Genomic DNA, 14,040 nt, shown 5'->3' with positions numbered 1-14,040 from the left:
GACGTCACGCCCTGGGAGCACCTGGCCAAAGTCCAGGGCACAGGTGTGTCCGCGCCGGAGAGTCTGGCTCAGAGTCAGGGCGGCGCGGGTTCGAGTCTGGTGGCGGCGTGCAAGTTCATCAAGGACGAGGAGGAAAGTTCCGTCATCATGGAGGCGCATTGTCCGGAAGTCCTGGACACCTGCCGGAAGCAGAGCCAGTTCGGCTTCGGTGATCCGGAGTTCGCCCCGGTGTGTGCCAGAGCCTCCCAGCCGGTCTTTGTGCACCAGGCGGACGGCAAGGGGAGCCTGCACCTGGACGCACACCTGGCCGTGTACAAGGGCGACCTTCCCCGCTGGCAGGTGCCCGTCAGTCCCGCTGAGGCGCACTTCTGGTGCCAGCCTGCGGAGGAACACTTCTCTCAGGGAGTCCACGGCCAGGTCCACAACCAGGTCCACAACCAAGTCCACAGCCAGGTCCACCAGCAGGTCCACCAGCAGGTCCTCCACCACAGGACACAGACACCTTTCAGCGCCTTTCATGGGTAATTGTCTTCTTCATCATTTAACATCATTCATTATCATCATCTGCAATCATTAATTACAAATAATTTTCATCTACTATCATAAATCATCATCATCTACAAACATTAATTATGAATCCTCATCATCTACAATCATTAATTATAAATCATCATCTACAAACATTAATTATGAATCCTCATCATCTACAATCATTAATTATAAATAATCATCTACAAACATTAATTATGAATCATCATCTACAATTATTAATTACAAATAAGTTTCATCTACTATCGTAAATATAATCTACAATTCTTAATTATAAATCATCATCATCTACAATCATTAATTATAAATCATCATCTACAAACATTAATTATAAATCCTCATCTACAATCATTAATTACAAATAAGTTTAATCTACTATCATAAATATCATCTACAATTATTAATTATAAATCATCATCATCATCTACAATCATTAATTATAAATCATCATCTACAAACATTAATTATGAATCCTCATCATCTATCATTAATTATTAATCATCGTCATCTACAGTCATTAATATCATTATCTACAATCATTAATTATAAATTACCATCTACAAACATTAATTATAAATCCTCATCTAAAATCATTAATTATAAATCATCTACAAACATTAATTATGAATCCTCATCATCTACTATCATTAATTATAAGTCAACATCTACAAACAATTATAAATCATCATCATCTACACTCATTAATTATTAATCATCGTCATCTACCATCATTAATATTATCTACAATAATTCATTATAAATCATCATCTACAAACATTAATTATGAATCCTCATCATCTACTATCATTAATTATAAATCATCTACAAACCATTATAAATCATCATCATCTACACATTAATTATTAATCATCATCATCTACAATCATTAATAGCATTATCTACAATCATTAATTATAAATCATCATCTACAAACATTAATTATGAATCCTCATCATCTACAATCATTAATTATAAATCATCTACAATCATTAATTATGAATCATCATCTACGATCATTAATTATGAATCATCATCATCTACAATCAATTATAAATCATCATCTACAGTCATTAATTATAAATCATCATCTACAATCATTAATTATGAATCATCATCATCTACAATCATTAATTGTAAATGATAATCTACAATCATTAATTATAAATAATCTACAATCATTAATTATAAATCATCAACATCTACAATCATAAATATCATTATCTACAATCATTAATTATAAATCATAATCTACTATCATTAATTATGAATCCTTATAATCTACAATCATTAATTATAAATCATCATCCTCATTAATCATCATCTACAATCATTAATATAAATCATCATTATCTACAATTAATAATTATAAATTGTCTGCAATCATTAATTATAAATCATCTAAAATCATAAATCATCATCTACAATCATTAATTATACATCATTCATGATCATCTACCATCATAAATCATCATCAATTACAATCATTTAATATGTCTTATCTTAAATTATATTCATGTCCCCACTTTAATATGTCTTATCTTAAATTATATTTATGTCCCCACTTTAATGTCTTATCTTAAATTATATGTATCTCCCCTTTAATATGTCTTATCTTAATTATATTCATGTCCCCACTTTAATATGTCTTATCTTAAATTATATTTATGTCCCCACTTTAATATGTCTTATCTTAAATTATATGTTTCTCCCCACTTTAATATGTCTTATCATAAATTATATGTTTCTCCCCACTTTAATATGTCTTATCTTAAATTATTTTTATGTCCCCACTTTAATGTCTTATCTTAAATGATATGTATCTCCCCTTTAATATGTCTTATCTTAAATTATATTTATGTCTCCATTTAAATATCCTATTTTGAATGATATTTACATCTCCACTTAAATATGTCTTATCTTAAATGATATTTATTTCCCCACTTTAATATGTCTTATCTTACATTTTATGTATGTCCCCATTTAAATATCTTATCTTAAATTATATTTATGTCATCATTACATATCTTATCTTAAATTATATGTATGTCCCCATTTAAATATCTTATCTTAAATTATATTTTTTCCCCATTTAAATATCTTATCTTAAATTATATATATGTCCCCATTTTAATATCTCTTACCGGTATCTTAAATTATATTTATGTCCCCACTTTACTATGTCTTATCTTAAATTATATTTATGTCCCCACTTTACTATGTCTTATCTTAAATTAAATGTATGTCCCTATTTAAATATCTTATCTTAAATTATATTTATGTCCCTATTTAAATATATTATCTTAAATTATATGTATGTCCCCATTTAAATGTCTTATCTTAAATTATATGAATGTAGCCATTTAAATATCTTATCTTAAATTATATTTATGTCCCCATTCAAATATCTTAAATGATATGTATGTCCCCATTTAAATATCTTATCTTAAATTATATTATGTCCCAATTTAAGTAGGTCTTATCTTAATTTATATGTATGTCCCTATTTAAATATCTTACCTTAAATTATTTGTATGTCCCTATTTAAATATCTTATCTTAAAGTATATTTATGTCCCTATTTAAATATATTAAATTATATTTATGTCCCCATTTAAATATATTATCTTAAATTATATTTATGTCCCCATTGAAATATATTATCTTAAATTATATTTATGTCCCATTTATATATCTTATCTTAAATGATATTTATGTCCCCATTTAAACATGTCATCCTCACAACTCAGTAATGCTGAGTTAATAAGTAATACTACACAGTAGTACTACACAGTAATACTGAGTACATGACAAATAATACACAGTAATAGTACACAGTAATACACAGTATTACTACAAAGTAATACTACACAGTAATACTGAGTACAAGACAAATACTACATAGTAATACTACACAGTAATACTGAGTACAAGACAAATACTACATAGTAATACTACACAGTAATACTGAGTACAAGACAAATACTACATAGTAATACTACACAGTAATACTGAGTACAAGACAAATACTACATAGTAATACTACATAGTAATACTGAGTACAAGACAAATACTACATAGTAATACTACACAGTAATACTGAGTACAAGACAAATACTACATAGTAATACTACACAGTAATACTGAGTACAAGACAAATACTACATAGTAATACTACACAGTAATACTGAGTACAAGACAAATACTACATAGTAATACTACACAGTAATACTGAGTACAAGACAAATACTACATAGTAATACTACACAGTAATACTGAGTACAAGACAAATACTACACTTTGATGAAACAACTTGAAAGTACTGATAAACAACTTGTACTTCCAATAATACATAGTATTTGAACATGAAGTTTATTTGTAATGACTTTGAGGTACTTGTACACAGATTGCCCCCTCAGAGGTCATGTGTGATCTGTGGAGACGAAGCGTCAGGTTGTCACTACGGAGTTGTCACCTGCGGCAGCTGCAAGGTCTTCTTTAAACGAGCAGTCGAAGGTAATCAACCTTTTTAATGACTTCAATTACTGTATTACTTTACTTTGTGCTGACTTCTTCATCAATTAAGAGGTTTAAAGGCCTACTGAAAAGATTTTTTTTTATTTAAACGGGAATAACAGATCAATTCTATGTGTCATACTTGATCATTTCGCGATATTGCCATATTTTTGCTGAAAGGATTTAGTAGAGAAAATCGACGATAAAGTTCGCAACTTTTGGTCGCTGATAAAAAAAAGCCTTGCCTGTACCGGAAGTAGCGTGACGTCACAGGAGCTAGTATTCCTCACAATTCCCCATTGTTTACAATGGAGCGAGAGAGATTCGGACCGAGAAAGTGACGATTACCCCATTAATTTGAGCGAGGATGAAAGATTCGTAGATGAGGAACGTTACAGTGAAGGACTTGAGAGGCAGTGATGGACGTTTCTTTTTTCGCTCTGACCGTAACTTAGGTACAAGCTGGCTCATTGGATTCCACACTCTCTCCTTTTTCTATTGTGGATCACGGATTTGTATTTTAAACCACCTCGGATACTATATCCTCTTGAAAATGAGAGTCGAGAACGCGAAATGGACATTCAGTGCCTTTTATCTTCACGACAATACATCGGTGAAATGCTTTAGCTACGAGCTAACGTGATAGCATCGTGCTTTAACTGCATATAGAAACAAAAAAATAAACCCCTGACTGGAAGGTTAGATAGAAAATCAACAATACTATTAAACCGTGGACATGTAAATACACGGTTAATGCTTTCCAGGCTGGTGAAGGTTAACAATGCTGTGCTAACGACGCCATTGAAGCTAACTTAGCAACTTAGCAACGGGACCTCACAGAGCTATGCTAAAAACATTAGCTCTCCACCTACGCCAGCCAGCCCTCATCTGCTCATCAACACCCGTGCTCACCTGCGTTCCAGCGATCGGCAGAAGGACGAAGGACTTCACCCGATGCGTTTGGCGGCCCGGAGACGTAGGAAGTCAAGGTGAGGTCGGCGGCTAGCACGGCTAGCGCTCCAACAAAGTCCTCCTGGTTGTGTTGCTGTAGTCCGCTGCTAATACACCGATCCCACCTACAACTGTCTTCTTTGCAGCCTTCATTGTTCATTAAACAAATTGCAAAAGATGTCCAGAATACTGTGGAATTATGAAATGAAAACAGAGCTTTTTGTATAGGATTCTACGGGGTACCATAACTTCCGTTACTCTGACTTCGTCACGCGCATACGTCATCATACCGCGACGTTTCAGCCGGATATTTCCCGGGAAGTTTTAAATATCACTTTATAAGTTAACCCGGCCGTATTGGCATGTGTTGCAATGTTAAGATTTCATCATTGATATATAAACTATCAGACTGCGTGGTCGCTAGTAGTGGCTTTCAGTAGGCCTTTAATACTCACTAAATATAACCACAAAGATCAATTAAGTCGCTACATTGATCTGTTTAGAGCAGACCTGGGCATTCTGCGGCCCGCGGGCCGCATCCGGCCCTTTGTGCGTCCCTGTCCGGCCCGCGTGAGGCCAATTATAAATTACAAAATAAATTTTAAAAAGTATCTATGTCGAGTGTGCAATACAACGGTGCTGCTTTTGTTTTGAAAATCGTTATTTGTATTACTTCCGTGTGGACGTATGCGTGATTGTGAATGAATGTGAACAACTGCAATTACAAAATAAAGTTGAAAAAACATCTATGTCCTGCGCGCAATACAACTGTGCTGCTTTTATTTTGAAAAGTATTATTTATGGGCGTGTGTCCGTGTGTAACCTGCGAGTGAAGGTGCACATGCAGCGACAAGTGATGCACGGTTTACACCCGAGACGCCAAAAAGAGAAAAGTTGATGAGGAATGGCGTGTTTCCAACAACACATGAACTGCAAAGCAACGTTCCCTCACCTAAGGTGCGCGCCTGCGCAATTGCGCACTGCTCAAGCGTCTGCTGCGCGCAGCAAATATATATGCCGCGCACCAAATCAAATCCCATCTGAATTCTAAACAAAATAAACATATTTATTCTATGGAATTTTGCAATGCAACTTTGAGTGACAGTGACAACAAGCGGCCCTAATGGTGTTCGTCAACACCGTTCAATTGAACACCGTTCAATTATTGTAACGTCTATCGAGATGCTTCGAGGACAGGAATTATATCGATCACTTTATTGAACAAAACTGTTTATATTCGGACATAACCACACCAAAAACATGAGTAAAACAATTCTATCTCGAAAAACTAGTCATTTTCTGCCGTACAAACCAGGCCAAAACCAACTTGTCATCTGTCACCAACACGCATAGCACTAAACCACTGGTGCGTTTAAGGCCACACAAAAAGTCGGACAACTCAAACACCACACAAAGTTACACTATGACTCCTCAGTCATACGTGTGCTTATTTTACTGTCATTTATTATTAATGTTAATTTATATATATTAGTCATGGAATGCTGTTACACACACTATGTTGAAGTATTACTATTATTATTATTATTATTATTATTTATCTTACGGTATATATCAAAAATAATATTGAGCAAAATTTAATTGAAATATTGTCGATGTGGCCCTCCAGCAGTGCTCGGGTAGCTCATGCGGCCCCCCCCGGTAAAAATTAATTGCCCACCCCTGGTTTAGAGGTATAATACTCACTAAATATAACCACAAAGATCAATGAAGTCACTACATTGATCTATTTAGACTCACTAAATATAACCACAAAGATCAATGAAGTCACTACATTGATCTATTTAGACTCACTAATAGGGATGATGTTTGATAAGAAATTATCGAGTTCGAGTCTATTATCGAATCCTCTTATCGAACCGATTCCTTATCGATTCTCTTATCGAGTCCAGATAGGTTGTTGTATCTGGAAAAAAAAACATACAATATTTGGTTTAACAAAAGCTCACTTTTATTATATAAGAAAACAATTTAATCTAAAAAATAAATAAATATTGACTGTTGCCCCCCTAAAAAAAAAAAAAAAAAAAAATATTGACTGTTGTTACCCAAAGTATATTAAGTGGGATTTTTCATAAAAACAAATATATAAGGTAACACAAAAACAACCTGTCTCTGTGATCACTATAGGTGTATAAATAATACTAGTGTTAAATAAAATCAGTCCCTTGGGCACAAAACTGAAAATAATACAGCTCTCCAAAAAGTGCACTTCTGCTGCTATTTAACATAACTGTTTGTTATGATGCTTTGACATTTTTGCACTTTATTTCTTTATTGAAAGAAAATTCTATGAATAGAAAAGTTGTTTGCAAATGTGGTTACAATGCTAAAAAATGAAAAGTTAAAGCTAAAAAAAGAAATACACTTTATTGAGTTAACATTATTTCTTTATAGGGGGAAAGATGTTATGAGCTAGGGAATATAAAAACTACACTACCCATCATGCAACGGGAGTGACGAGCATGCGCGGTAGCCCCGAAAAGTGTTGTTGCATGTCGTCACCCGTGAAAGTAAACGTCAAGAACTCAGCCAACACGCCTCGTCTGCATTATTTATAATTAGACAGACAACACATATACAGTGTGATTTTGTTTTGTTTACAAGGAAAGAAAAACAAAAGTTTCAAAAGGGAGATCATGTCATATATGTATGTGCTGCGGTTGCTATAAGAACGTTGCGACAGCTGCCGTAAAGGAGGTGCGTTGCTATGTTTCCGGTTGGTCGTAAAAGTGTTCGTCATGTGTTTGTAGTCTGCTCAAATCTCCCAGTAAAGTTATTCATTGGATTATACCTTTTGTTTTGAACTTTATTACACCTTGGAGCACTTTTTCCCGTCCATTTTTTTCCTGCTTTCGCTATCTGCGCTTAATGACCGAGCTACGTGACTGATTTCTTGTGATGTCACACGGAGCATTTCTGGTCGGGACGGGATTCGTTCCGAGGGATTCGAATATAGAACCAACTCTTTTTCTTTACTATAGTGGTCTCGATAACGGGTACCGGTTTTTAAAAAGGGATTCGAGTCCGAGGACTCGGTTCTTTTCTTATCGAACAACCGGGAAAACCGGTTTCGAGTATCATCCCTACTCACTAATATAACCACAAAGATCAATGAAGTCACTACATTGATCTATTTAGAGGTTTAATACTCACTAAATATAACCACAAAGATCAATGAAGTCACTACATTGATCTATTTAGACTCACTAAATATAACCACAAAGATCAATGAAGTAACTACATTGATCTATTTAGAGGTTTAATACTCACTAAATATAACCACAAAGATCAATGAAGTCGCTACATTGATCTATTTAGACTCACTAAATATAACCACAAAGTAAGCAAGACTGATTCCTGCTGCTAAGTCTTCTTATTCTCTGGCAGAGAAGGTGTGTACGAGCTGTGGTATTACTATTATTACTACTTACCTGCTCAATGCAAATACTGCTGGGATACATGATGGTGCTCTACTGCAATGCACCTACCTTTGTTAGTATTTTGTCTGTTACTGCACGTGTAGTACTCTCTAATGTGTAGTAGTAGTACTGATTTGTAATTAGTATTGTAATAGTAGTGTTGTAAATGTAGTACTATAGTCAAATATAGTACTAGTAGGGAAGAGTATAATAGTAGTAGTAGTAGTAGTGTTGTAAATGTAGTACTATAGTCAAATATAGTACTAGTAGTGGAGAGTATAGTAGTAGTAGTAGTAGTAGTAGTGTTGTAAATGTAGTACTATAGTCAAATATAGTACTAGTAGTGAAGAGTATAATAGTAGTAGTAGTAGTAGTGTTGTAAATGTAGTACTATAGTCAAATATAGTACTAGTAGTGAAGAGTATAATAGTAGTAGTAGTGTTTTAAATGTAGTAGTAGTAGTTTTGTAAAGTGTAGATATGTAATGTTTTATAGTAGTAGGACACAACAGCAGTGATTTGGATGGGAACCTGCAACCCTCAAGTTTCTGGCTGCTCTACCCACTACACCATGCAACCCCAAGTAGTAGTAATATGCAACCCTCAAGTTTCTGGCTGCTCTACCCACTACACCATGCAACCCCAAGTAGTAGTAATATGCAACCCTCAAGTTTCTGGCTGCTCTACCCACTACACCATGCAACCCCAAGTAGTAGTAATATGCAACCCTCAAGTTTCTGGCTGCTCTACCCACTACACCATGCAACCCCAAGTAGTAGTAATATGCAACCCTCAAGTTTCTGGCTGCTCTACCCACTACACCATGCAACCCCAAGTAGTAGTAATATGCAACCCTCAGGTTTCTGGCTGCTCTACCCACTACACCATGCAACCCCAAGTAGTAGTAATATGCAACCCTCAAGTTTCTGGCTGCTCTACCCACTACACCATGCAACCCCAAGTAGTAGTAATATGCAACCCTCAGGTTTCTGGCTGCTCTACCCACTACACCATGAAACCCCAAGTAGTAGTAATATGCAACCCTCAGGTTTCTGGCTGCTCTACCCACTACACCATGCAACCCCAAGTAGTAGTAATATGCAACCCTCAGGTTTCTGGCTGCTCTACCCACTACACCATGCAACCCCAAGTAGTAGTAATATGCAACCCTCAAGTTTCTGGCTGCTCTACCCACTACACCATGCAACCCCAAGTAGTAGTAATATGCAACCCTCAAGTTTCTGGCTGCTCTACCCACTACACCATGCAACCCCAAGTAGTAGTAATATGCAACCCTCAAGTTTCTGGCTGCTCTACCCACTACACCATGCAACCCCAAGTAGTAGTAATATGCAACCCTCAGGTTTCTGGCTGCTCTACCCACTACACCATGCAACCCCAAGTAGTAGTAATATGCAACCCTCAGGTTTCTGGCTGCTCTACCCACTACACCATGCAACCCCAAGTAGTAGTAATATGCAACCCTCAGGTTTCTGGCTGCTCTACCCACTACACCATGCAACCCCAAGTAGTAGTAATATGCAACCCTCAGGTTTCTGGCTGCTCTACCCACTACACCATGCAACCCCAAGTAGTAGTAATATGCAACCCTCAAGTTTCTGGCTGCTCTACCCACTACACCATGCAACCCCAAGTAGTAGTAATATGCAACCCTCAAGTTTCTGGCTGCTCTACCCACTACACCATGCAACCCCAAGTAGTAGTAATATGCAACCCTCAGGTTTCTGGCTGCTCTACCCACTACACCATGCAACCCCAAGTAGTAGTAATATGCAACCCTCAGGTTTCTGGCTGCTCTACCCACTACACCATGCAACCCCAAGTAGTAGTAATATGCAACCCTCAGGTTTCTGGCTGCTCTACCCACTACACCATGCAACCCCAAGTAGTAGTAATATGCAACCCTCAGGTTTCTGGCTGCTCTACCCACTACACCATGCAACCCCAAGTAGTAGTAATATGCAACCCTCAGGTTTCTGGCTGCTCTACCCACTACACCATGCAACCCCAAGTAGTAGTAATATGCAACCCTCAAGTTTCTGGCTGCTCTACCCACTACACCATGCAACCCCAAGTAGTAGTAATATGCAACCCTCAGGTTTCTGGCTGCTCTACCCACTACACCATGCAACCCCAAGTAGTAGTAATATGCAACCCTCAGGTTTCTGGCTGCTCTACCCACTACACCATGCAACCCCAAGTAGTAGTAATATGCAACCCTCAAGTTTCTGGCTGCTATACCCACTACACCATGCAACCCCAAGTAGTAGTAATATGCAACCCTCAGGTTTCTGGCTGCTCTACCCACTACACCATGAAACCCCAAGTAGTAGTAATATGCAACCCTCAAGTTTCTGGCTGCTCTACCCACTACACCATGCAACCCCAAGTAGTAGTAATATGCAACCCTCAGGTTTCTGGCTGCTCTACCCACTACACCATGCAACCCCAAGTAGTAGTAATATGCAACCCTCAAGTTTCTGGCTGCTCTACCCACTACACCATGCAACCCCAAGTAGTAGTAATATGCAACCCTCAAGTTTCTGGCTGCTCCACCCACTACACCATGCAACCCCAAGTAGTAGTAATATGCAACCCTCAAGTTTCTGGCTGCTATACCCACTACACCATGCAACCCCAAGTAGTAGTAATATGCAACCCTCAGGTTTCTGGCTGCTCTACCCACTACACCATGCAACCCCAAGTAGTAGTAATATGCAACCCTCAGGTTTCTGGCTGCTCTACCCACTACACCATGCAACCCCAAGTAGTAGTAATATGCAACCCTCAAGTTTCTGGCTGCTCTACCCACTACACCATGCAACCCCAAGTAGTAGTAATATGCAACCCTCAAGTTTCTGGCTGCTCCACCCACTACACCATGCAACCCCAAGTAGTAGTAATATGCAACCCTCAAGTTTCTGGCTGCTCTACCCACTACACCATGCAACCCCAAGTAGTAGTAATATGCAACCCTCAGGTTTCTGGCTGCTCTACCCACTACACCATGCAACCCCAAGTAGTAGTAATATGCAACCCTCAAGTTTCTGGCTGCTCTACCCACTACACCATGCAACCCCAAGTAGTAGTAATATGCAACCCTCAAGTTTCTGGCTGCTCTACCCACTACACCATGCAACCCCAAGTAGTAGTAATATGCAACCCTCAAGTTTCTGGCTGCTCTACCCACTACACCATGCAACCCCAAGTAGTAGTAATATGCAACCCTCAAGTTTCTGGCTGCTCTACCCACTACACCATGCAACCCCAAGTAGTAGTAATATGCAACCCTCAGGTTTCTGGCTGCTCTACCCACTACACCATGCAACCCCAAGTAGTAGTAATATGCAACCCTCAAGTTTCTGGCTGCTCTACCCACTACACCATGCAACCCCAAGTAGTAGTAATATGCAACCCTCAAGTTTCTGGCTGCTCTACCCACTACACCATGCAACCCCAAGTAGTAGTATTATGCAACCCTCAGGTTTCTGGCTGCTCTACCCACTACACCATGCAACCCCAAGTAGTAGTAATATGCAACCCTCAGGTTTCTGGCTGCTCTACCCACTACACCATGCAACCCCAAGTAGTAGTAATATGCAACCCTCAAGTTTCTGGCTGCTCTACCCACTACACCATGCAACCCCAAGTAGTAGTAATATGCAACCCTCAAGTTTCTGGCTGCTCTACCCAATACACCATGCAACCCCAAGTAGTAGTAATATGCAACCCTCAGGTTTCTGGCTGCTCTACCCACTACACCATGCAACCCCAAGTAGTAGTAATATGCAACCCTCAAGTTTCTGGCTGCTCTACCCACTACACCATGCAACCCCAAGTAGTAGTAATATGCAACCCTCAAGTTTCTGGCTGCTCTACCCACTACACCATGCAACCCCAAGTAGTAGTAATATGCAACCCTCAGGTTTCTGGCTGCTCTACCCACTACACCATGCAACCCCAAGTAGTAGTAATATGCAACCCTCAGGTTTCTGGCTGCTCTACCCACTACACCATGCAACCCCAAGTAGTAGTAATATGCAACCCTCAAGTTTCTGGCTGCTCTACCCACTACACCATGCAACCCCAAGTAGTAGTAATATGCAACCCTCAAGTTTCTGGCTGCTCTACCCACTACACCATGCAACCCCAAGTAGTAGTAATATGCAACCCTCAGGTTTCTGGCTGCTCTACCCACTACACCATGCAACCCCAAGTAGTAGTAATATGCAACCCTCAGGTTTCTGGCTGCTCTACCCACTACACCATGCAACCCCAAGTAGTAGTAATATGCAACCCTCAGGTTTCTGGCTGCTCTACCCACTACACCATGCAACCCCAAGTAGTAGTAATATGCAACCCTCAGGTTTCTGGCTGCTCTACCCACTACACCATGCAACCCCAAGTAGTAGTAATATGCAACCCTCAGGTTTCTGGCTGCTCTACCCACTACACCATGCAACCCCAAGTAGTAGTAATATTTGTAGTAGTAATAGTCGTACTATTAGCAGTAGTAGTAGTAGTAGTAGTCATACTATTAGCAGTAGTAGTAGTAGTAGTAGTCATACTATTACCAGTAGTAGTAGTAATATAGTAATATTAGCAGTAGTAGTAGTAGTAGTAGCAGTATAGTAATATTAGCAGTAGTAGTAGTAATATAGTAATATTACCAGTAGTAGTAGTAGTAGTATAGTAATATTAGCAGTAGTAGTAGTAGTAATATGGTAATATTACCAGTAGTAGTAGTAGTAATATAGTAATATTAGCAGTAGTAGTAATTGTAGTAGTAGTAATACAGTAATATTAGCAGTAGTAGTAGTAGTGGTATAGTAATATTATCAGTAGTAGTAGTAGTAGTAATATAGTAATATTAGCAGTAGTAGTAGTAGTAGTAGTAGTAGTAGTAATATAGTAATATTAGCAGTAGTAGTAGTAGTAGTAGTAATATAGTAATATTAGCAGTAGTAGTAGTAGTAATATAGTAATATTAGCAGTAGTAGTAGTAGTATAGTAATATTAGTAGTAGTAGTAGTAGTAGTAGTAATATAGTAATATTAGCAGTAGTAGTAGTAGTAGTAGTAGTAGTAGTATAGTAATATTAGCAGTAGTAGTAGTAGTAGTAGTAGTAGTAGTATAGTAATATTAGCAGTAGTAGTAGTAATATAGTAATATTACCAGTAGTAGTAGTAGTATAGTAATATTAGTAGTAGTAGTAGTAGTAGTAATATAGTAATATTAGCAGCAGTAGTAGTAATATAGTAATATTACCAGTAGTAGTAGTAGTAGTAGTAGTATAGTAATATTAGTAGTAGTAGTAATATGTTAATATTACCAGTAGTAGTAGTAGTAGTAGTAGTAGTAATATAGTAATATTAGCAGTAGTAGTAGTAGTAGTAGTAGTAGTATAGTAATATTAGCAGTAGTAGTAGTAGTAATATAGTAATATTAGCAGCAGTAGTAGTAGTAGTAGTAGTAATATAGTAATATTAGCAGTAGTAGTAGTAGTGGTATAGTAAAATTATCAGTAGTAGTAGTAGTAATATAGTAATATTAGCAGCAGTAGTAGTA

General features: G+C 37.7%; 1 protein-coding gene across 1 annotated transcript in view; it reads left to right on the top strand.

Moving 5' to 3' along the window:
* The window catches only part of pgr (progesterone receptor), a 56,376-nt gene that overhangs the window by 453 nt on the left and 41,883 nt on the right, over nucleotides 1–14,040 (top strand). Inside the window, exons 1-2 of the mRNA XM_062060969.1 lie at nucleotides 1–521; nucleotides 3,952–4,061. The exon at nucleotides 1–521 is cut by the window's left edge and continues 453 nt beyond it. Of these exons, the coding sequence (XP_061916953.1) occupies nucleotides 1–521; nucleotides 3,952–4,061 (631 nt within the window). The remainder of the gene's footprint in view (nucleotides 522–3,951; nucleotides 4,062–14,040) is intronic.

This window comes from Entelurus aequoreus, linkage group LG10 (genome assembly GCF_033978785.1).
Source record: "Entelurus aequoreus isolate RoL-2023_Sb linkage group LG10, RoL_Eaeq_v1.1, whole genome shotgun sequence".
In the NCBI taxonomy this organism is placed as follows: Eukaryota; Metazoa; Chordata; class Actinopteri; order Syngnathiformes; family Syngnathidae; genus Entelurus; species Entelurus aequoreus.
Note: the sequence above shows the minus strand (reverse complement) of the source record. Positions and strands in the feature narration are given on the sequence as shown.